This window comes from Carassius carassius, chromosome 30 (assembly GCF_963082965.1).
Source record: "Carassius carassius chromosome 30, fCarCar2.1, whole genome shotgun sequence".
NCBI classification, from domain to species: Eukaryota; Metazoa; Chordata; class Actinopteri; order Cypriniformes; family Cyprinidae; genus Carassius; species Carassius carassius.
In genome coordinates, this window is record NC_081784.1 from 2,478,399 (window position 1) to 2,502,129 (window position 23,731).

The 23,731-nt window shown below is 35.5% G+C and overlaps 1 protein-coding gene across 1 annotated transcript in view; it reads left to right on the plus strand.

Annotated features, from left to right (window-relative positions):
* Positions 1-19,739, plus strand: part of LOC132110398 (integrin alpha-9-like) — an 81,708-nt gene extending 61,969 nt beyond the window's left edge. Inside the window, exons 19-28 of the mRNA XM_059516968.1 lie at positions 3,107-3,193; positions 3,284-3,363; positions 4,934-5,023; positions 5,761-5,869; positions 7,272-7,379; positions 11,551-11,676; positions 12,135-12,254; positions 13,511-13,606; positions 15,361-15,480; positions 18,525-19,739. Coding sequence (XP_059372951.1) covers positions 3,107-3,193; positions 3,284-3,363; positions 4,934-5,023; positions 5,761-5,869; positions 7,272-7,379; positions 11,551-11,676; positions 12,135-12,254; positions 13,511-13,606; positions 15,361-15,480; positions 18,525-18,623 — 1,035 coding nt within the window. The 3' untranslated portion in view covers positions 18,624-19,739. The remainder of the gene's footprint in view (positions 1-3,106; positions 3,194-3,283; positions 3,364-4,933; positions 5,024-5,760; positions 5,870-7,271; positions 7,380-11,550; positions 11,677-12,134; positions 12,255-13,510; positions 13,607-15,360; positions 15,481-18,524) is intronic.
* The last annotated feature ends 3,992 nt before the right edge of the window (positions 19,740-23,731 follow it).

Consider the following 23,731-nt stretch of genomic DNA (forward strand, 5'->3'; position numbering starts at 1 on the left):
AGATCCAGCAGAATAAGAACTGATGACTTGGAATCAGCTTTTGCAATCCGCAGGGCTTCTGTGACTGACAGTAGCGCAGTCTCAGTAAAATGGCCACTCCTGAAACCTGACTGGTTAGCATCCAGTTTGTTGTTCTGTGAGAGAAACAATGATTATCTGGTTGAAAAAAACTTTTTCTAAGGATTTTCGCTATGAATGGAAAGAAAAGCTACAATAGATATCTGTACGTGAAGTGTTTAATGTGGGTTTTTTGAGCAGTGGGGTTACCCGAGCCTGCTTGAATGCAGTGGGGAAGATACCTATGAGGAGAGATGTGTTGATAATGTGTGTGAGTGCTGGTAAAAGTGTAGGAGAGATTGCTTGGAGGAGGTGTGAGGGTATTGGGTCTAGAGGGCATGTTGTAGGATGGCTGGAGAGAAGAAGGTTTGATACTTCTTCCTCAGTGAGGGGACAGAAGGAGAAGATGAGAGTTTAGCAGTGGGAGTGGTTGGTTTGAGGTTCTGTGTTTGTTGGGCTGAGAATTGACTACTGATTGTTCTGGTTTCGTCTGTGAAGAATGTGGCAAAATCATCTGCTGTTAAAAAAAAATAAAAATTAGTGGTTCAATAATGCTGATAAAGGAGGGCGGTATTAAACGTTAGTGGAAAATGTTCGCATTTAAAAGTTTGAGCTCAGTAGTATATACAGTTTCCACAAAAATATGAAGCAGTTTTCAACACAATATTAAATTTTTCTTGAGCACCAAATCAGCATATTAGAATGATTTCTGAAGAATTATGTGACACTGGAGACTGAAGAGTAATGATGCTGGAAATTCAGCTTTGCATCACAGGAATATTTTTTTTTTAACATTTTAATATATATTCATATAGAAAACAGTTATTTTAATATTTCACAAAAATACTGTTTTTACGTAAACACGTGCACTTCCCTGCTGCCTGCCCTCCTCCGTGGGAACACCATTTGTCTGGTGACACTGTGCAGTTGAGGAAATAGAGGACATTCTTGAACTCGAGCTGTCCTTGGGTTTTCCTGCTAGTTCTTTAGAGGACGTTGTGTCAGAGAGTTGCTTATTTAGGCCAATTTGATGAAGACAAAGGGTATGTCTCCTCAATGGGGCCAGACATCCGAAAAAGTGCTGAGCAAGAGGGAGACGACTGTATAAATAATAATGTTGAATGATTTTTGCCACATATCGTACATGAGGGATCTTACACCACTTTTAAGGGCCATATTATGTAAATAATATGTCTTTATTGTAATTTTTCGATTAATTTAATGCAATATGCAGAATAAAAACATTAATTTAACTTACAGTAGTGCACATCTGATTGTATCAGACACGTTTAAATATCTGTGCCTAAGATCATGTTTTGGGGAAATTGGGTAGCTGAACTACAGCCAGAAAGCGTAAAAATGCATGATCTGGTGTGGATATATTCCTCAGACAGCAAATTGTCAACCACAGAGTGCTCTTAAACTCGGAAATGATTAATGGGCCAAATTTAGTCTGTAGTGCTGCCAGACGAGGTTCTCTGCTGCATGTTAGCAGTGCTCAAATCTGAGGAAACCCAGGTGTAAACGTTTCGAACGAGTGCAGAACTTGGGGCAAAAGCCTTAAACTCTTCCCCAGAGAGCCGCCAAGTGCGTGAATAATGAATTTTGCACACAGTCCCAAGCTTTCCTGCAACCCCTCAGCTGCTTTTTACTATTTATTGATGTTTTTTTCTCTGGCAGCACTTCTTGTTATCGCTGCAGTTTTGCTAAGAATAGTTTGAATATAAACTCAAGAATGGGCAACACGTGCAGGACCTCACATGGAACGTGAAATCCCAAAGTTAAGCGCTCATCCTCTGCATTGTTCCAGCAGAGTGAGGCCGTCTGGTTTATCAGTGGCCCTGACTGATTCCTGAAGGTGCACCGCTGTATTTTACGTTCAAGGCTCTGTAAAGGGACAGTTTGGTGTACTCTCACCCGAGAAATGCTCACTCCTCACAGGGCTGAATCTCAACTGTTTACACAAACCAGCCGGTGCTGCTCTACTGTGTTTAAAGAAAGCCCTCAACTCTCACTGGCGACTTTCCCAGTTAATGTGCTCCTAGTGTACAACACATGTGAGAATACAGTTATTTATGTGTTAGTCAAGTCACATTTATTTATATACTGTAGCACTTTATGCAATGCAGTTTGGTTCAAAGCTGCTCTGCAGGTGTGATAGTATTAGTATAATAGTGTCATAGTATTTCTCAGTTTAGATCAGTGTCGTTTCAATTGATATCACTGAATATTAATTGCTGTTTAAAATACTATTAAACCACCAAAAGTTAGTGCATATTTCAGGTAATTTTTTTTTTTATTTATTTATTTTTTGTTAACTATGAGGAATGAGTTTTAAAGGTAATAATACACTACATGACTTTTAAAATCTGAACAGATGTTAAAACACTGGGCAGCATACACTTACCAACTGAGGATGGTACACTACCAAAGTCATTCCAATAACAAAAAACACATGCGGAAACGTGTGCCTTGTTGCTAGGAAACACATGACAAATGAAAACATTATGCCCCAAATGACCATCATACACTATTGCGATTTTCTATATCTGTCAACTCAAATCTGCAGACTGGCTCTGATTTTGCGAAACTAGTGCACACTACGCATCTTGTAGCATGTGCTTTTCACAAGACTCTTCTAGTGTGCACAATTGTGCTCCAATTGATTGCAGATCCTGCAACAAATTTAAAACTACAGGTGTGTGCACTGCTTGAAATTGCAAGAGAAAAAGCTAAACATAAAAATTGTAATTGGTTTTGTTTACCTCTAACTGAGATCTAAATTGGAGATCTAAACATAATTGTAATGCATACTGAACCAAGCTTGCAGTTTATTCTCAGCAGTAAACCATTTGTGTGCCTTCTGTATGTTTGCATGGCAATCAGTGATTTCTTGTGTTTCTTTTGTAATGTTTTAAGCATCCCTTGAGGAAAGCACTGCGGTTGGTGATTTTCTGCTAGGGTCTAAACAAATTAGTACAACTTATGAAGGTTTTGTCTGATTATTCTCACTGTCATTTGGTGTTTTCTCTGTCTGTTTCGGCTCCAGGATGAGAAGGGCATTTCCTGTATGCTGGTAGAGCTGGACTTCCTCAAGTGCAGCATTGGATTTCCTTTTATGAGAGCGCAAACCAAGGTAGTATGACAAGAGCATCAACTTGCTTGGTGATCTTGTTAATTATAGTGCCATTTAACCTTCGTAGCTTTAACTTTTTCTATTTTTCAGTACCATCTATCTGTGCTTTTCGACACAAGTCATCTGTCTGGTGAAAATGAGACGCTGCTATTTTTAGTTCATGCTAGAAGGTGAGTTTTAAACGTTCTTGATTTAATGAATTTTCCCATTTTTAATAATATAAGTTTTATTTCTTTGTTTAAGATACACGTTTCACGTCATCAGTCCATATTAGTGAATGCCATGATGTTTATACATGAAATACCTAGATGGATTAGACATTTGGACTTTTCCCTATTTGGCTATTTTGAGAGAAATTGAGTGGTTTCAATATTGATATTGAAGTCATGATATTAATCTAATGCTGGCCAGATGTGTGAGATCTCTTAGCTCTCTGAGGCAAATACAGCTCTCGTTAAAGCTGTGACCAGCTGGTGGCGCTATGACTATAACTGAATACTGGCATCTAGATGTCTTCAGGCCAGGGCTCTTATCAAACATGTGAAGTTTGGTGGAGATTGACATAGTATGTTTAAGTTAGTGTAAAATAAGTCATTTCCTGTTGGCAACAGGTGGCGCTATGATTCTTATGGGATATTGGCCGTTACATGTCTTGCAGGACTTTTATCAAACGTGAAGTTTGGGGCAGATCTGACATTGTATCCATGAGTAACTTCATGGTTAATGACGAAACTTCGAAATTTGTCAGGCTGCCACAGACACGTTCTTCTAAGAAAACTTACGATCTTTGCAGTTTAACAACATAAAGGGCTTTAAATTACACTGACTTCTTTTGGTGTTGATCTGATTAAATCTCTGGGGGGAGGAGTTAAAATACAACAAAAATGGCACAAAATGTGCGGAGAAAATTCAAAATAACTTACTTCCTGCTGAGTTTCGATTTTGCTCAAAGAGTCTCGTTTTGTTGGTATTGGGACATTACATGTGTGTGTAATTTTACATATACGTGAAACGTAGCTTGAGGGGCACTTTTTTGAAAGTGTACAGGTGGCGCTATCAAGCCATTTTGCCATGCCTAATTCTGAAACCTATATTGGACATACATTTTCACCACTTCTGACATGTTTTGAAAAGTATTATAATAAAAATAAACAGAGCAATTCCAATAGGGTCCTGACATTGCGATGCTGGGGCCCTAATAATGCACTTTTGGCCATCTTACAGTAGAAACTTAATAAATTACACTGTACCTACAACCATGCTAGAAACACAAGGCATGTCAGTGCCAATACAACCGTTTGGGGTCAGTAAGATTTTAAAATGTTTTTGGAAGTGTCTTTTGCTCACCAGGGCTGGAAAAGAAACCGTAATATTGTGAAATATTATTACAATTTCAAATAATTGTTTTCTATATGAATATATATTAAAATGTCATTTACTCCTGTGATGCAGAGCTAAATTTTTAGCTTCATTACTCTAGTCTTCACTGTCACTTTATTCTAATATGCTGAATTGCTGCTTAAGAAACTTTTATTATAATTCATTTCAAACTGAAATCATTTATTCTATTATAAACTCTTTACTGTCACTTTTAATGCATCCTTCCTCAATAATTTATATGTTTTATATATTATAATTTGAAAAACCTTTATTTTCTAATAAACTAATTACTAATTAATACATTCAAATTCAATTTTTGTTGTTATTATTTATTCATATTTGTATTCTTTATTTTCTTAGTGCTAATCCAGAACATGATAGCACACTTCATGATAACACATTGGAGTTGTCCATACCGCTGGTACATGAGGTGGACACAGCAATCACGGGGTAAGAGTGTCAAACCTAAAATGTATCATTATTTATTCACTCTCATGTAGTTGAAAACCTGTGAATTGAATGTAGTCAAACTACAAAAACAGTCTCTATGGCCTGTGCACTATACATATGTGTGACCCTGGAGCACAAAAGCATTCTTCAGTCTTTGTATGGGTCAAAATTATCGATTTTTCTTTTATGCCAAAAATCATTAGGATATTAAGTAAAGATCATGTTCCATGAAGATGTTTTGTAAATTCCCCAGTGTAAATATATCAAAACTTAATTTTTGATTAATATATGCATTGCTAATAATTAATGTTTGCATAATGTTTTTTGTATCTTGGCCAAGTATTGTCCGATCCTAATAAACCATGTATCAACGGAAACCTTATTTATTCAACTGTGATGCATAAATCAATTTCGAAAAATTGACACTTAAGACTGGTTTATGCACTTTCTTTGAATGCATAAGACCAGCCTGAACTTTGTTCCGTATCTTTCTTAAGTCTTCAAAAGAAAAATCAGTACATACAGGTTTTTAACACGTGGGTAAGTACATCATATTAGAGTTTTCTTTTCATTTTTTGCGAACTATTCCTGTTAGTTCCTGTAACAGCTATTTATGCAATGTTTTACTAAAATAAAATAATTTTGACAGCAGCACAAAGATACCATCAAATGAATCACGTTAAGTGAGAGACAGAACAATGAAGCATCTCATAGTAACTGTGAGTCCGTTTCTGCAGTGTGGTCTCGCCTACGTCGTTTGTGTATGGAAACTCAGTGGAGCGATCCCGCTTCGTTCAGCTGGACGACATGGAGTGCAGCTTTCAGCCGCTCAACTTCACCTTTCAGGTATCCCACACTGGAATACATGCATATAGAGTATTTCTAGTATACTTTATTGCAGAATCTGTAAGTTTCTACAGTTAGCTGGTTATTAAATCCTGACAAGGTGCATTATTTTTTTTATTTATTTATTTGTTTGTTTGTTTGTTTATGAGCAATAGCAATATCAGGGGATCAATTACTTGGTAAAATAGTTAATTATATGATGGACCTCATTCACAGCCTGTGATTATTCATTTCCAAAGTGTTTTATTTATTTATTTATTTATTTTAATTTGTTGTACATTTCTGTAATTTTAGTGTTTTATTACCTTGGCACCAGTGCTGTTTTAGTATTATTGTTATACTTATATAGTTTTTATTAATAATATGAATTTGTTTTTATTTTTATGTATTTTCTGTTTTATTTATTTATTTATTTTAAAAAAAATTCAATGTGTCTACGATAGGTTTTATTCATTTTTATTTAAGTTTTAGTTATTTTAGCACTTTAAGTTAAAATGAATGAAATTGAGGACTGTTGCATTGTCAACTAGTTGAAATAAAATAAGTTTAAGTTCTTTTATATTTCTTATTTTGATTATACCATAATAAACCTACAGTACTACAGGCTTGTTGCCTAATTGGGGGCATAAGTAAATACTTTTTTAGGAATTGTTTTAAAGACAAAAAAACTTGGGAGATGTCTTGATGTAAACAAGTAGTAATCATGGTATAAGCTGAATAATTGGCACTGGATTGTTATATTATTGAAAATGGTTTATTGCTGCATTATTGAAAGGCTTCACATTATGCCTGTTACATACATTTTTAATAATTCAATGTCAAGTTTCCTTTATTTATATAGCACTTTATACAATTCAATTTCAAAGCAGCTTTACAGTTATCCAGAACACCTGAGAAGAGATGATGCTGACCCTCAGAGGACCACAGATGATGCTAACCTTGAATCAACAAACAGAACTAACAAATATTGCTACAAGTGTGACTGCATCATATAATAATTGCTGTTATAATGTTCATCGTCTGGCTGACTATTATGTAACTGACAGTCACCACTTATAAGCTACTACTAAATATTGTGGAAAAGTAATTTTCTGTAAAGTTGCTGTGCAATGATTTTTATCATAAAAAGCGCTATACAAATAAACTTGAATTGAATTATAAAATAGTACATAATGATTCAGTTATGCAAACAGAGATCAGTTCTGCTTTAAAGCAGCTCTTAAAACACAACAGTAAACCATCATTATTCATCTGAAAAAAATTTTCTTGTTGATTCAGTTTGATTCAATAACTGTATAATAATGTGCTTTGAATGTATATGAAGTGTACTGTTTGCTCTGTTAGTTGTTGTGCTGAGCGTAAATCCCAGCACTGATCCATTTCCCTTGCGTTGTTTGTGTAGGTGATAAACAATGGGCCCAGCAGACTTCCAGGCTCCATGGTGGACATCAGGATACCCAACCGCATGGCTGGTAACGGAGCAGATATGTTCCATATCATTGACACACAAGTGAGTTCCTGCCACTCATGCGCTTGTTTATTCAGCTAAACTTCATTCGCATTGTTTTCCCTCACATCATACATGTAGCTGTTTATTCTCATCACACTTTTTTGAGTTGTAAGTGGTTTATCTGACCTGTTGGCTGTAGTTATTATTGTGTGTATTTTTGCATTACACCAAAACTGTTGGGTTTTGAGTCTTAGAGAGCTTATTTTGTTATTAGAATATGACTATATTTATTATTATTGTTATTGTTATAAATAAACAAAATAAGAAATATTACTGATATTATTTGTGTAAAAATTGTATGTAAAAACAATAAATAATAAATATAATAATAATAGTAATAATAATAAAAAATATTCTTTTTCAGTACATACAGTATATATATATATATATATATATATATATATATATATATATATATATAATACATTCATATTTGTGACTGTCTTAATTCAAAATTCTTAATTTTAAATCTTCAATTTAAAGCATTAAAACTTCAAGCTTTAATTTGGCTGAAAACTGCAGCTTCTGTTTTGTTGCGAACAGGAGGTTTATTACCGCTTCTCATTAGACTGTTAGCACATGTTGTATTGCCAAATGCAAACTTAAACGTTTTAAATCTAATCTCACAGTGTGTGCAGAGATGAGTTAATGTGGCATTTACTGTTAACCAAGCTGCTTGAATTAATGACAATTACCACAAATTGCATCATAGCTGCATTGCAAACTTACGGTGCTTTGGTTTGCAATAATTGCATGGCCCTGTCTTCAATTATTCCTTACATATATAATTTTGCTACATAATTTCCGAACAGACACATTCGAAATGGTGCCGCAGGCTTGCTGAGGGTTAATTGTCAGAGTAAGTGCATACTTTATGGAAGCATTGTCTTGATAATCATTGTATAAGTGGAATAATTGATGCTAGGTTGGTGCATTATTAAAAATGTAAGGCTTCACATTATACCTATATAGCATGCATTAAACATTCAATGATTCTCTAGTCCATTGTCAGTCTTGTCTTACTTATGTTACCTTTAAAACATTACTTCTACTTAAGGTTAAGCATTTTAAGGTCACATTATTTAAAGTACTTTATAAATGTCACAACTGTTGCATGTTTTGAAGCTAAATTTACAGAGCTAGGCTTTATCTGTATTGTATCAATAGAAATGAGGGCAGCTTGTTGGTTATGTTCTGTTCTTATACAGAGTTTAGAGATGTCAACATCCTCTTCTAGGCTTATAGTTAATTCAGAGGTGAGAGACGGGGTTTATGGAGCTGCTGCAGATAGTTCCTCACAATAAGCTTATACAGAGGGCAGAAATTCACTGCATATGATGTTGATTTAACCCTTGCATTGGCCATATTGCTAGATCAGGCCAGGGATCAACCTGTTTCCTGTGAATGGGGAGACAGGGGAGGTTTGTATCCCACCCTGTTCGTCCCATATGGAATCACTTACGAGAGGATTAACTGGTTTGCACGAATGGCTGGAATGGGACACTTGGGGAAAGCTTCTGTTCACCCTGACTAACCTGTAGCAGAGTGGCAATGCCGGGTAACTCGACTCAAGGAGAAGCAGACGTTCCCAGGCGCCCACATGGACAGAATAAACACTCAGCCTAATTAAAAAAGCACACGTGGAGGAATTCCTCTCCTCACATGACTGAAAACATATGGGGCGTTTTTACAGAAACAGCTTGGGCTGGTCCCTCGATGCGTGTGAGATGTCTTAAATTAGAGAGGGTTACATGACATCAGCTTTGTTAGAAAACCTAGTGAGCTGCCTTCCAGCAATACTTCAATAATTACTCGTTTTGTGTTCGTGTCAATTCGACCAATATTTAAACCATTTGAAAACTGGTTAAACTATGTATTTCTTTTTTAAATTTGGTGACATTTTCTCGTTTAGGATCATGAATGTGCATGCAACGTTTCAACACATAAATGTGTATTGGAAAGACACAATCAAATTGACCCCCACTGATTTGCATTGCAATTCCCCAAAAATCAACACAAGTTAATACTCAAATGTAAAAGAGAATGCTTGGCAAATATTCAGGTGCATTGAACTTACTTGATATGCATTCTTGCATTATTGTGCTGCTAATAAGCCTCAGTTTATACTCAATGAGGCAATAGAACTACCTTCGCATATCTTTTAAATCTTATTATTCAGGTTGGTAGATACGAATGTTGACTTAACAAGATTGTCTTTAATCTGATATCTTTGTTAGCAAAATGAGATATAGCTAATGTTTGCATGCACATACTTGTGTAGAGTACTTTTCTGGCCTGATTTTAATGCCTACTGTCTGGAACTGAACAGCACAAAATCTATTTTGGAAAACACGCATCTACATGTACCTAAATTTTTTGCAAAACTACAAAAAACATCAAATACATATAGAATTAAATGCAGTCTCCAGCTGAAATGAACACTAGTGGCAATAAAACACCAACTACTTTTATTCCTTTTTACACAAATAATGAATACAGGTGCAGATTATCGATCATTAAATACTTTTTTTGTATGGTTGTACCACCTCAAAACACTTTTACTGTAGAGTATGATTTATAAACTAATACATTCAGAGGTTTGCATCACATTACCAGCACCATTTATGGTTTTTATGACAGTAAACTTGCTTAGTAGCTCACCTGGTACAGCATTACACTTACATTGACAGATTCATTTTCACTTGTTAGCTATTTTAGTGCCACTCCCCAGACATTTTCACATGAAAGCATTGAAAAATGTTCAAGAAATAATGTTACATAATTCAGCAGAAATGTTTTTTCAGTGAGCCTTGGTTTTATATTTCTTAAAACACTGTCTAGGGAAGCAAGTCACTAGATTTTGAAACGGTACTGTAGTGAAATTAGCCCATGAATGACAGACACACTGTTGTCTCACACAAGTCGGCTCGTAAAACCTGTGTGAAACAGGCAGAGATCCTTCCCTTGACTTGAGAGAAGACAATGTGGGGCCTTTAGATCCTGGAAAGGATGCTGGTTAAAGGAAGAGGTGAAGTGTTCCCCGGGGGCAGAGGGGTGGAAGGGACATCGAGACATTAAATCACTCCAGATGGGACATGCTGTCAGAGAAAGGCTTCCCAAGTCCCACTGGGAAAGAACTTCCTTTTGTTATCAGTATTGCTTAGCCGGTCTGAGCTCACTGGATAAATGATAACGTCTGTGAATCCAGCACTCTGAAAACTATCATGTACTCAATGTTTTTAGTGAAACATTTTTACAGCTAAAAAATTGAGTCATTAATTCAAGTTGAGTCATAATCAAAAGCATTGTTGGTTAAAAATGTAAGTAGATTTGAATAACTTATACCGTAACTAATTAAAATTAGTTGACCCAAGTTAAGGCAGCTCAAATATTTGAGTAAGCCCATTTAAAATAAATGATTATGAATCAATATTAATTTAAATTCACCTACAAAAGCAACTAATATTAAAGTCGATTCACCTTTTATTTTTATTTTATTATTTATTTATTTTATTTATTTTTATACCACTTTTAAAGCACTTTACACTTCAGATTGTTTCAGATCAGCTCGACACTATTAAACAATAAAAAAGTAAAATCAATGATGCAAACTTTAAAATTGAGGCAAATTCTGCCATAAAGCAGCTGTAGAAGGATAACTGTTAGTTCACATACACATCACTGCGACACTTAATGTCAACATTTATTCCATTATACAGTCTATATCAAAGTATGCTGGGAAAATCAGATTTCCCTCTCTTTGCATGTGAGTGTTAATCGTCTTATCATCTTAAGCAGCTGTTGTTAAAAATAAAGAATGCTGACATGGAATAAGTAATAATTTTAGTTATTGAAACTGATTAGCATAATTTCTCCAATTCAAAAAATAAGGCAACATGTTTATTTTGATTTAATTGTACTAAAATAACTCAAAATAAAACTAAAAAAAAAAAGGATATATATATATATATATATATATATATATATATGTATATATATATATATATATATATATATATGTATAAAAACTATATAGACATGCTAAAAAAACACACAAAAAAAAATCTTAAAACTTTAACAGAAATTACAATGAAAACAGAGAATATATATACATTTTGCTGAGAGGGAACTGTGAGATTTGCTCATTTTCGTACTTTCTGTTTGTCTGCAGGTATCAGAAGGTCGAGGGAACTGCACGTGGCAAAGAAACCCCAAACCCTGCACAGTCCCTCAGGACAAGGAGAGCGTCTTCCACACCATTTTTGCTTTCTTCACCAAATCTGGCAGAAAAGTTCTGGTATGACAAAGGACTTTTGGGGCATATAGTTCAGATAAGAAATGGCATCCAAATGCATTTAGCACTTGGAAATAAGCCATATTTGTGACCCTGGAGCACAAAAGCAATCTTAGGTCACTGGGGTACATTTGTAGCATAGCCAAAAAAAAACATTGTATGGGTTAAAATGATAGATTTTTATTTTATGCCAAAAATCATTAGGATATTAAGTTAAATTTGTAAATTTCCTACCGTAAATATATCACAACTTAATTTTTGATTAGTAATATGCATTGCTAAGAAATTCATCTCCAGGGTCACATATTTAATGTTGCTTGTAAGGACTTTTTGTCAGTGCATATACATTTGAGCAGTTGACCCCAGCATTTAATGCCCCATAAAACACTCATGAAAAACCTAATTTCACATCAGTTTTTGTGCTGAACGGGTGAATCTTTGATGGTATCCGGTGTCAACAGGACTGTGACCGGCCTGGCAGAGCGTGTCTAACTATTTCCTGCAGTCTGAGCTCTCAGGCTAAAGAAGAAGCCACGAGTATTGATGTGCAAATGCTACTGAACACTGAAATACTACAGAGGGTGAGTTGTTGCTTCAATTAATTAAAAAGTTAATGTAATGTCAATGCAAGTCTTCAGAGTTTGTAATTACGACTTTTAATGTTGTGGAATTGAGGCAACAAGCATTAGTTATAGCTAAAACTAATTAGCTAAATTAATTACCAGCCGTATTCAAATTTTCAGCAGTAAATGTAAACTGGTAACCTTAAGTTAGATAAAAAGTAGCTGGCTAAATGACAAGCTACTGACAAAATGAAGCTGATGAAATACATTGAGACTAATTAAGCAGCAATATATCTTATTATAAATAATTTATCAGGCACTTATCCCATGAAGATCATCAGTGTGAGTCAGTCATATTTCAACAAATGAATTAACACTAAATGTAACTAATAAAGCAAACAAACAAACATAAAACAGCCTTATTTATATAACCTAATCAAAAAGTGATAAACAACAGTATTAACAAGATATTTTGCAACAAATATTTTGTCATAAAATGCCACTCAGTAGTAATGGAAACTCATTAGCAGTGTCTAATTTACATCTAATGCTGCTATTATTAGTTAAATATATTAAAATTAAAATAAAGCTGAAATAAATAAAATATTAGATGATAAACCTTAACAAAATCTAAAAACTGAAATTGAAGCTATAAAACTTACAAAATAGAAATGTTGCCCAAATTGAAATACATTAAAGTACTAAAATTGCTTAAACAAAAATAAACTAAATAAGAATATTTTTTAAATTACAAAAGCACTTAACAAAATTACTAAAACCTAAACTAAAATTAAAACTAAAATTTATAGCATATTAATAAATACTATAATAGTATATAAATAATACTAAAATAACACTGTTTAATTTATGTACATGTGTCTGTCTCAGTGCTTTTTTATTATCAATGACATAGTATTATAGTTTTTAATATTTATTTTTTCTGTTTTAATATTTATTCTGTTCTGTTTTAGTTTAGGTTCTAGTAATTTAGTTGTGTGTTTTTGTAAATTTTAGTAGTTTTTTGTTGTTGTTTTGTTAGAAGTCAATATAGTTTTCATTCATTGTTATTTAAGTTTTAGTACATTAAATTAATTAACTAAAATAAAATGAGAAATGTTACCTTGGTAGCTAGCTATATTCTATACGGTATTTTATTTTAGTTAATGATTCATTTTATTTCAAGTAAATATATATATATATATATATTTATATATATATATATATATATATATATTTTTTTTTTTTTTACTTTCGGTTTCGGTGTGTGTTTGCAGGACAGCTCCTCTGTGATCCAGTTTGTGACACGAGGTCACGTCCTGCTGGACGACAGGGCCGTGGAGGTCTCAACCGGCCTTCCAGAGGACACTTCTGTAAGTGATCAAACGGATGAATAATCCAATCCAACAGTCAAGCATTATTGTCTTTGAAAGTCATCAGTTGCTGCTGAGATCTGGCTCAGGTTTGCAGTTCATGTGCGAGCAGGGGGCTTTTTTTTTACTCTACAGCTGTGCTCGAGAGCAGTCACCCCTAATACTGCAGACCTCGGTGTGCCGATTGATTGGAGGAATATGGGACTGTGTTTCGGTGTCTGGTGCCATGGCATCTGCTTTCAGCTGATTGGCCTTCTGACCCAATTTCAGCCTCCTATTTGTAGCATAGAAGCCAATTCCTAATAGGGCTGTTAAAAGTGTCTGTGCCCCCTTCTGCCCTCAGCACTTAGGAAATGCATTGGTCCCAAAGCAATCCTTTATTAAGTCACACACGACGCCCCCTGGGGCAAAAGGTGGACATGCAACTCTCATTTACAAATTGCATTGCCAGCGTACAAGAATAAATACCGCACAGTCTTGTAGCGTGTTTCAACTGTATCATTTCTGTCATGTTCACAGCCACCAGAACTAATTGGAAATGACAGCATTAAACCTTTATATGCTGCTGTATCATTAATTTAGTCAGCTCAACTCAACAAATGCTTGAGATATATTTAGTGCAATATTTATATCTTACACTTTAGTTTCCATTGTTAAGCAAGGACAAAAATAAGTCAAAAGTCTTATTTTTATCTCATTACTGTTTCAAAGTCACAACTGAGATATTCTGTTTTGTTCGTGATTTTACTTGACTGGGGGCTGCAAATGGCAGTTTTTTTTATTTTATTTTATTATGTTGGCCCTCATATTCAAGGAGTGAAATTGTGGCCAGAAGCTGAAGCGAGATTTATCTGGTCCGGCATCTCGCTCCAGACTGGGATTTTCTGCTAGCATTTCATGCAACATTTACATCCAGATCCATTGAGGGAACTATTTGCTGTTTTTGTGGCAGTACATTATGGTTTCATAGGTGAAATTCTTCCACATTTAAGGGTCAGCAAGCACATATGCCAGATAACACATATTGTGCATAAAACTGTGTGTATGTAAATTATTAAAAGAGAGAAAGTTCATTCAAAAATAGCCATTCTTTTAAACCAGACCTCAAATGTGACCCTAGACCAGGTTTTTTATTCTAAATAAATAAGCTTTCAATTGATGTATGGTTTGTTAGGAGGACAACATTTGGCTGAGATACAACTATTTGAAAATCTGGAATCTGAAAAGTTGTCCAAATGAATTTTTAGCAATGCATATTTTTGAATAAAAAGTTAAGTTTTTATATACATTTACCATAGGAAATGTACAAAATATCTTCTTGGAACATGATCTTTACTTAATATCCTAATGATTTTTGGCATAAAAGAAAAATCGATAATTGTGACCCATATAATGTTGTTTTTGGCTATTGCTACAAATATACCCCAGAGACTTCAGACTGCTTCTGTGCTCCAGGGTCACATGATATAATGTCATCCAACTATAAACAAATAAACTCTTCCTGGCATTCTGTGATGATCTGGATTCACGAAAACCTTCACAGACGCGCGTTTGATCGATTTGTTGACTTTAAAAATGACGTCTCATTTCCTTTTGATTGAGTCAACACCCAATATATTGTAGACTCAGCACAGACATGATACAATTCAGGAAATGACACGGTGATTCATATAGTCTGTAATGTCTGATCTTTGTGAGGATCTCTTGTGTGAATGTGGTGTGTGTATGTTCACTCTCTCTGTGTCGTCCTGCAGCTGGTGTTTGAGGCTCTTCACAGTCAGGAGCCCAGGGGTTATGTGGTGGGATGGATCATCGCCATCAGCCTCCTCGTGGGAATCCTCCTCTTCCTGCTGCTGGCGGTGCTGCTCTGGAAGGTAGCGCTTCAGACACACACACGTTCCTCCATCAACATCCTTGTTCGTTCCTTGAGCAGCGTTCTGAATTTAGGAGCTTGAACAACATTCGTTTTAGCCTAGGAGTAAGTTAGGATTAGATTTAGGGTTGACAAGAACACAGCAACCATTATAACACCGTCAATAATCATTATAAAACAAGCAGAAGCATCTACTGTAGAAACCACTAGGGCTGGGCAATAAAGAATAATTTTTGAGTATGTTTTTAATATATATTTATGATAGAAACGATGACAGAAACATATTACTGCTGTGTAATAAAATGTACTTTTCAAAGTAATAATAACAATATTATTATTACTTTTAAAAGTGCATTTTACTATAAAATATTCATATATTTCTGACATAATTTCCTCACTGTATAATATCAGTAAAGTAGTAGTAGTAGTAGTAATAATAATAATTATTATTATAATAATAGCATTTTTGTTACTTTGAGAATAATTATTATTTTAAGGATTATCATATAACCAAGATATTTGTAGATATCTTGAGTGTGTGTGTGTGTGTGTGTGTGTGTGTGTGTGTGTGTGTGTGTGTGTGTGTGTGTGTGTGTGTGTGTGTGTGTGTGTGTGTGTGTGTGTGTGTGTGTGTGTGTGTGTGTGTGTGTGTGTGTGTGTGTGTGTGTGTGTGTGTGTGTGTATATTGTATATATTTAAATATCAGTTGCGCAAAACACCATATTTGACCAAAAAAGTTTAAATGTATTGATATATTTTCAGTTGCTACTTTTTTAAATGTATGATTTCTTGAAAAAAATAAAAGTTTAATGAATTTATTTCAGATGATACATTTGTATTACAGAATCCAGTAAAAATAAAACAGAATTAGGGGGAAATTAAGATGTAATTAAATGTAGCTGCTCTGTGGAGTTTAGGTTTTTACATTGATTCTTGAGGTCTAACATGCATGTGGAAAGCATTTCCTTCCCCATAAATGACATATTTAAATTTGTTTAAACATCAGTATCATATGATATGAAAAAAAAGCTCTCCTCAGCACTCAGCATATGACTGAACCTGGTAAACTGTAATTACACACTTAACTGCTATATGACATCTAATTAATATTCATGATCTCAGCTGAGAAGACACAACACACTTTTCAGATCATTCCTAATGCCTTGAGGATTGAGATCATGAGCTTAAACAACATGATCAACCTCTCATTTCTCACTGATTTTAGAGTTAGAGTTGTATTTAATGGGAATTGCTTGATAGAAACATTATTCCAAGACCCACAGACAATGTTGAACCATGCAAATACACATCAGACTTTCTACTAGATATTCATCCTCATTGGTCCAAAACACACAGACGTTCCAGATGAGGTTGTTTGCTTGTCACGTTCACTTTGTCTTTTCACATGAGACCCAAATCATGAGACACTGAGATGGTTCCTGTTGAGCAGCAGTTCAGCTCTTGCAAAGTCAATGTGAGCGGAGAATGTGACCCGTCAGGTCATCGCGTCTTGAAAGAGCAGAACCACCTGCTCATGTGCAGCGTCCCGTTACAGTTAAATTAGCATCAGGCTGCTTTTAATACCCTCAGTCAAAAAAAGGCACAGTGAAGCGGATGTGTGTCAGTTTATAAAGATATTCCCTCAACTAGAATTTCAGAGGGTCATATGTCCCTCATTCACACACTACTGTTGTTTTTCTTAGCCTGAGGGGTCAATAGAGAGTTTTAGAGCGATCGTAAAGTAACAAACACAGCGCTGACTATAATTTACACGTACACATAAAAGTGCACTGAACAGATTTAAAGGCTTCTTTTTCTTTTCCACTCCATTACTTTCTAGAGGGAATACTAGAGCAAATCCTGGAATGTTGGTGTAGGGATAGTTTCCCCCCCAAATCTGCCAAAATAAACCTCCTCAACAAGAGCTGCACATGTCCAGCTACTCCAGCGTCAGGAAATGTCTGGAGAGAGCTGGGGTCTGAATCAATAAACCGCATTAAAACAAAGACAAACCTGTCGAGTCACAGGAAGAGGAACAGCACATTTCCTGCACTGACGCTCTTCTTTACAGTAGTGCTATCTGTGTCGCCCATCCCACCCTCTCCATTGGCTCCAACTACACAAAGGGATAGTTCACCCAAAAATGACATCATTTACTCACTCCTGTGTCGCTCTGAATCTGTGTGACTCTCTCTCTTCTGGGAAACACTAAAACTCAAGAGCCAGTGTTTTCAATACAATAAAAAGCACCATCTTAACTTTACATTTCGTTTTTTTTTTGAAGTGGTATTATAACTCCTGGCATCAGTTATACCTAATATATTTAGTAATGTAAATTTAGAGGATGCATAAATATATTTGGATACCTATATGATATGATAAAGCATGTCTAATGCAGTTTGAATGTCAATCACGAGGGTTTTCATAAAATCATGAAAACTCATGAAACCTTAACTTGTGATGGGTCAAGGCACCAAAAACGTACTGCATTTTTTATAGACTAATTTTAATGTGATTAACTTGATATTTTCATACCTATGCATCTAAGAGCAGGTAAATCAATCAGTAAAATTATTACAACTTAAAGTAAATGTTTTCTATCTTAATGTATTTTAACATTTATTTTATTTCTGTAATGCAAAGCAGAATTTTCATCATTATTCCTCCAGTCTTCAGTGTCACATGATCTTCAGAAATCATTCTAATATGCTGGTTTGCTTTTAACAATGTTGAAAACAGTTGTGCTGCTTCAAAATTTTGTGGAAACTCACTTTTTTCAGGATTATTACATGAATAGAAAGTTTAAAAGAATCTTATATCGTTAAAAATGTCTTTACTGTCACTTTTGATCAGTTTAATGCATTCATTACAAAATATAAAAATTTAATTCTTAAAAATATGTATTTCTGACCCCAAACCTTTTAACGGTAATGTATTTTGTAGCAGTAAGGTAACACGTGATTGGGAAAAGGGAGTGTAATTTTGTCAGTAAGCGTCTGTACATCTGTCCACTGCCAACAAAGCAATTATTTTTGTGTTTTGCAGATGGGATTCTTCAGGAGGCATTACAGAGAGATCATAGAGGCCGAAAAGAACAGGAAGGACAGCGATGAAAGCTGGGATTGGGTCCAGAAGAGCCAGTGAGAGCTTGGACTCGGTTCAGAAAATCCAATAAGCTGCTACCTTCACCACAGCTCTTTCCTAAAACCCAGACCCTCCAGCCTTCCATATGTGGAAGAACAGAATATTCTCCAGATTTTTCGGAGGTTTTACACTTTTTTTGTAGTTGATGGTGATCTAGCTGATGTTCGACCGTGTGGCCTGCCAGAAGAGAATCCCATTGATCCCAATGGGACAGGCCTCCTGCCAGTGGGTCTAAAGAGACGGAAAGAGAGACTTCCTGGAACGAATGTGGATATCGTGTCAATACTAGCAGACAATTACAACCCTCAGGGCGCTGTTGAAAAGCGAAAATCTATTTTTTATAAAATGTATTCCATACTGTATAGAAGAGAGCTTCAAGAGTTGTTTTTAAAGCACTGATGACTGACACACGCCAAAGAGTTGATGTTATTCCTTCACATCAGTTTTCAGATGAACCTTGAAGATGGATTGTACCTCTGGATTATCCCCTCAAGATTTTAACTTACAAAGAATCAAAGCAAAAGTTTGTGTCTTTCATTCGGACAACTCATGAATTATTAGATGTTGCATGAATAAATGAGAATGACAAGAGATGCAAACCAAACAAAGCTTGCTCAAGTTGTTAAAGGAATAGTGAAAATTAGCTGAAAATGTACTCACCCTCAGGCCATCCAAGATGTAGATGAGTTTGTTTCTTCATCAGATTTGGAGAAATGTAGCATTGCATCACTTGCACACCAATGGATGCACTGTAGTGAATGGGTGCCGTCAGAATGAGATTCCAAACAGCTGATAAAAACATCATAATCCACACCACTCCATTAAAAATTAAAATGCCTTGATGCAATTTGGCATGGTTTGGATTATTGTGATTTTTTGTTTGGACTCTTATTCTGACGGCACCCATTCACTGCAGAGCAAAGTGATGCAATGCTACTTTTCTCCAAAACTGTTCTGATTAAGAAACAAACACAGCAACCTCTTGGATGGCCTGAGGATGAGTATTTCTAGCCAATTTTCATTCGATTTCAGTTCAGCTGTACTTAAAACAGAAAGAGAAAACCTTATAAGTTCTCAGCTCAAACCTGTTTAGTTAAATATAAGTGAAATTCACAAGCTTAGAGTATTATTTGTACTGCACTGGATTTTGACTCCACTGAAAGATGCATGTTATTCAGAAGGAAAAGATTTTGTTTTTATAGTCTTTCACAAAATATATAAAATTTCTCTGACTAAATCCTATTTCACACAGAAATGCTGAAATCATATGTTGACTTCTGGTTGTCTAAAATCTCAAAATAAAAGCTATTTTATGGAACTTTATGTAAGGGACATATTCCAAGTTACGAAGTACAACTCTACTTAAGTATAAATGCTTTTTTAACAAATCCAATAAGTTTCATGAAGTTCAGACTGCACAGAACCTGCAGAACCTGAAGTGTGTAATGGCCTAAAAATAGGTGGGAATGTGCAGTACCTCATCACTGGGCACAAACTTTTGTCAACATTTTGGACTTCACTCAGAGCGTAGCATGAGCTGTTTACAGTCAGATTTCACATCCATTCAGCCTTTAACTGCTCGAATAGAGCAGAAACGGCACAGAACCTAAATATGTTTGATCGAGTTTTCAGTATAGAGCTTTTAAAATATCTCATCTGAAAAAAAAGAACTTAATTCAATGAACTTGGTTGTTTGTTTTTTGCATTTTACTCTCATTGTAGAGGCCTCATGTGAAAGAAACCATTTATTTGGGTATTAGATAATCTCTGGAAGATTCTCCAAAACAAATATAGGCCTATCTTGTATTATTTGATCAATAATCACCACTGGCATGACAAAACCACATCTGCATTTCATTTCCGGCCCAACTCCAGTTTTTTGCATAGGTGTGTTTGAGAGACACATACTTGACTTTGTAAATGTGTAACCTAACTGTGAGTGTTGTTGCCATTATCACCTATTTTAAGCATTTTAGAATAAACTACTGTCACTGATGTTTTATAGATGTATTGAGAAATATGTTTGTTGTACAAGCTCGAGCTATATATTTATCTACTGAAACTGCTTTTTTAAAATTAAAAAAATCACAAACAGATGCTTTCGTCTCAGTTTTGTTCGGTGCCACCCAAAATATTTCATTCAGTGCGGTTTCTTGTTGCACTGATGCCCTCTAGTGTAATACCAGCGTACTGTTTAAATTCTGTACAAAATTCATTGTACAACTATATATAAGTAAATGCTTGAGAAGTATGAATTTAAAAAGGGGTTTCCAGTTATATTAAAAATGTATTTAAAAAGGTTATTTTGGATTTATATATTTAGCACTCCCCTTTAAAACAATCAAAGTTTGTTGCTTTGCAGCCTGAAATGAAGACTCACAGTTTTGGTTTTATCCAGCTCTATTTTCCAAGCGAAAGATATAACACCAATATATCAGGGAAAAAGTTTTTTAAAAACAGAATCACTGTGTTGGAAAAAGGATCACCCCCTCAGTAATGTCAGTATTTTGTTGAACTACCTTTTGCTTTAATTACAGCATTTAGTCTGTTGGGATTGGTCTAACTTTGCAGATCCTGGCTTTGCAATATTTGCCCACTCTTCTTTGCAAAACTGCTCGAGTTCAGTTACAATTGATGGTGAGCACATGTGGACTGCAGTACTAATTGCAGTAATGCAGGGACATTCACCTTTTTCTCCTTCAGCCACTGTGTGCACAGTTTTTCTGTGATCTTTCAGTCACTGTCATGTCGGAAGGTAAACCTTCTTCCCATTGACTTTCTGGCAGAGGGCAACAGATTTTCAAGAATTTGACAGTATTTTTTACTAACCTTAAAAGTGCTCCAGTTCCTGCTGCAGAGAAACAATTGTTTCAACTCGTAGAATTTTTTTTTTTTTTTTTTTATAATTACTTTTTTTTCTGACATGTTGGTGTTTTATCTTTCACTTGGATGTTGCAAGATGCAAATAAATACAGCTGGATAAATCAAAACTTATTCACTCTTCATTTCAGGCTGCAAAGAAACAAAATACGATTATTTTAAAGAGGTAGATTCTAAAGATTCTTTTCTATACCCACTATGTGTGTGTGTGTGTGTGTGTGTGTATACCGTGTATATATATATATATATATATATAATATATATATATATATATATATATATATGAAATTGAAATGTATGTTTACAGTTTATATGGTTAATTACTTACCATGGTAACCATGGGACATCTGAGAGCCAAACACACAGTGCTGTCCCATAGTAAATGCACTAAATTATTCATTAGCTGCTACTGTGTGATAGCCAGAACACTTGCATGGAGCTACTACACCACCAAGTAAGTGTTTATCTTAATATATCAATTAGTAAAGAAGATCTTCACCTAGCTGCTTATATCAAACATTTTAATCTTACTCCATAAATGTCAGTATGAAAAATTGTTTGACCTGACAACTGTTTAAAAATGAAACCTTGGTTTTTGTTTTCCAGTTAGAATGCATTCAAATATATTGACATCTATTCTGTTACAGTAAAAGAACATGACATCTATACTGGAGGACGGCTTGATAAAAACAAGCTCAATAGAGCAGGTGGTGGCCCCTCTGTCCTCTCACCTGTGTCACCTCACTCTTCTGTGCGGGAGCGAGACAGAACTGGATGAATTCATCCAGCTGGAAGCTGCAGCTAAAGCGGTGGCCAAAGCATCCAAAAACATGGCAGCTGTAGCAACAAGGTCAGTTGCATGTGTTTTCCTGACAGGATATAAAGTGAAGCACAAAAATTATATTTAGTAAAATAAATGCTATCATGAAAGTTTCTTTGCCTCATGAAAACAAATACATCATTGTATATATAGTTGGAAAAATTGCTTTGTTGCTTAAAGAAAAAGTACCCAGGCAGCACAATGTTAAAGTGGGGGAATTAGGTGGTAATACTATGGTACATGTTCAAAAACATGGTGTGACTATGGTACATGTACAAAAAAAACAAAAAAACAAAAGCTTGGTATTGCATTGTGGTTTATACTAAATGTGTTACTGGGTACACAGAAGGTGGACATTCACATTACACTTCATATCCATGCTTTTAGGATAGTGGAGGATACTGATGATGATATTCTGAAGATGGAGATGGAGCCACTCGTGGAATCCCTGACTGTTTCTGGTCAGCACGTGCTCCTGGCCACCCAAAAGCTCAGCATACAACCAGAGATCATAGAGCACAGAGAAGAGCTCATTGAAGCCACTCAAAATGTGCTGTTATGTGTGGTCAAGGTAATACATGTTTTATTTGTAAAGAAAAATAATTGCATGAAGAAATTAGGGAGTCCTCAGCCACAGTCCTGCAGAGTTTAGTTCCAACGTAAACTACATACCTGAAGTTTTAAAAAAATTCTGGAGGGGGTTCAGGTCCATTTAATTAATGTTGAAGCTAAACTCTCCAGGACTGTGGCTCTCCAGGAACTGATTTTGGCCTACTTGACCTTCACGGTTATGTCCAGAAAAGTGTTTCCCAACCTTGTTTTTAGAGCAGAGGTCTCCAACCCTGCTCCTGGACAGATTTCTGTTCCAACCCCTATCAAACATAGGCTTCCTGAAGCTAATGAAGTTTTTTAGGGTTATCTCATAATTACAGGTAGATATGTTTGAGCAGGATTGGAACTGAAGTCTGCAGGACAGTAGCTCTCCAGAAGCCGGGTTGGATATCCCTTAATGCTTTTCCACTGGGGCTGGGGCTGGAGCCGATGCTCGACCAAGAGTGACACTCATTCAGAACTGGCTCACCTTTCCACTGGCTGGGAGCAGAACCCTCCATGTCACCAAAATATGACTGAAAACCCTCATTACCTCTACAAGAGGAGAGCGTTGGTCTCTTCATCCAACCACTGCTGAACTGACATTTTTGATTACTGTTGTTAATGCAGTTAGTTTACCTGAACTAATACGGCTTTTAAAAATGGCGCCTTTCAAACTGCGGTCTGTAAACTGGCCCAGGATTTCTTTGAGTGGAAAAGCTCAGTCTGGTTCCCAATTGGGCTCCAGCTCTTGCAGCAGCCCTGGTGGAAAAGTGGTACCAGTCCTAGAGGCACCCCAACAATACACATTTAGGAT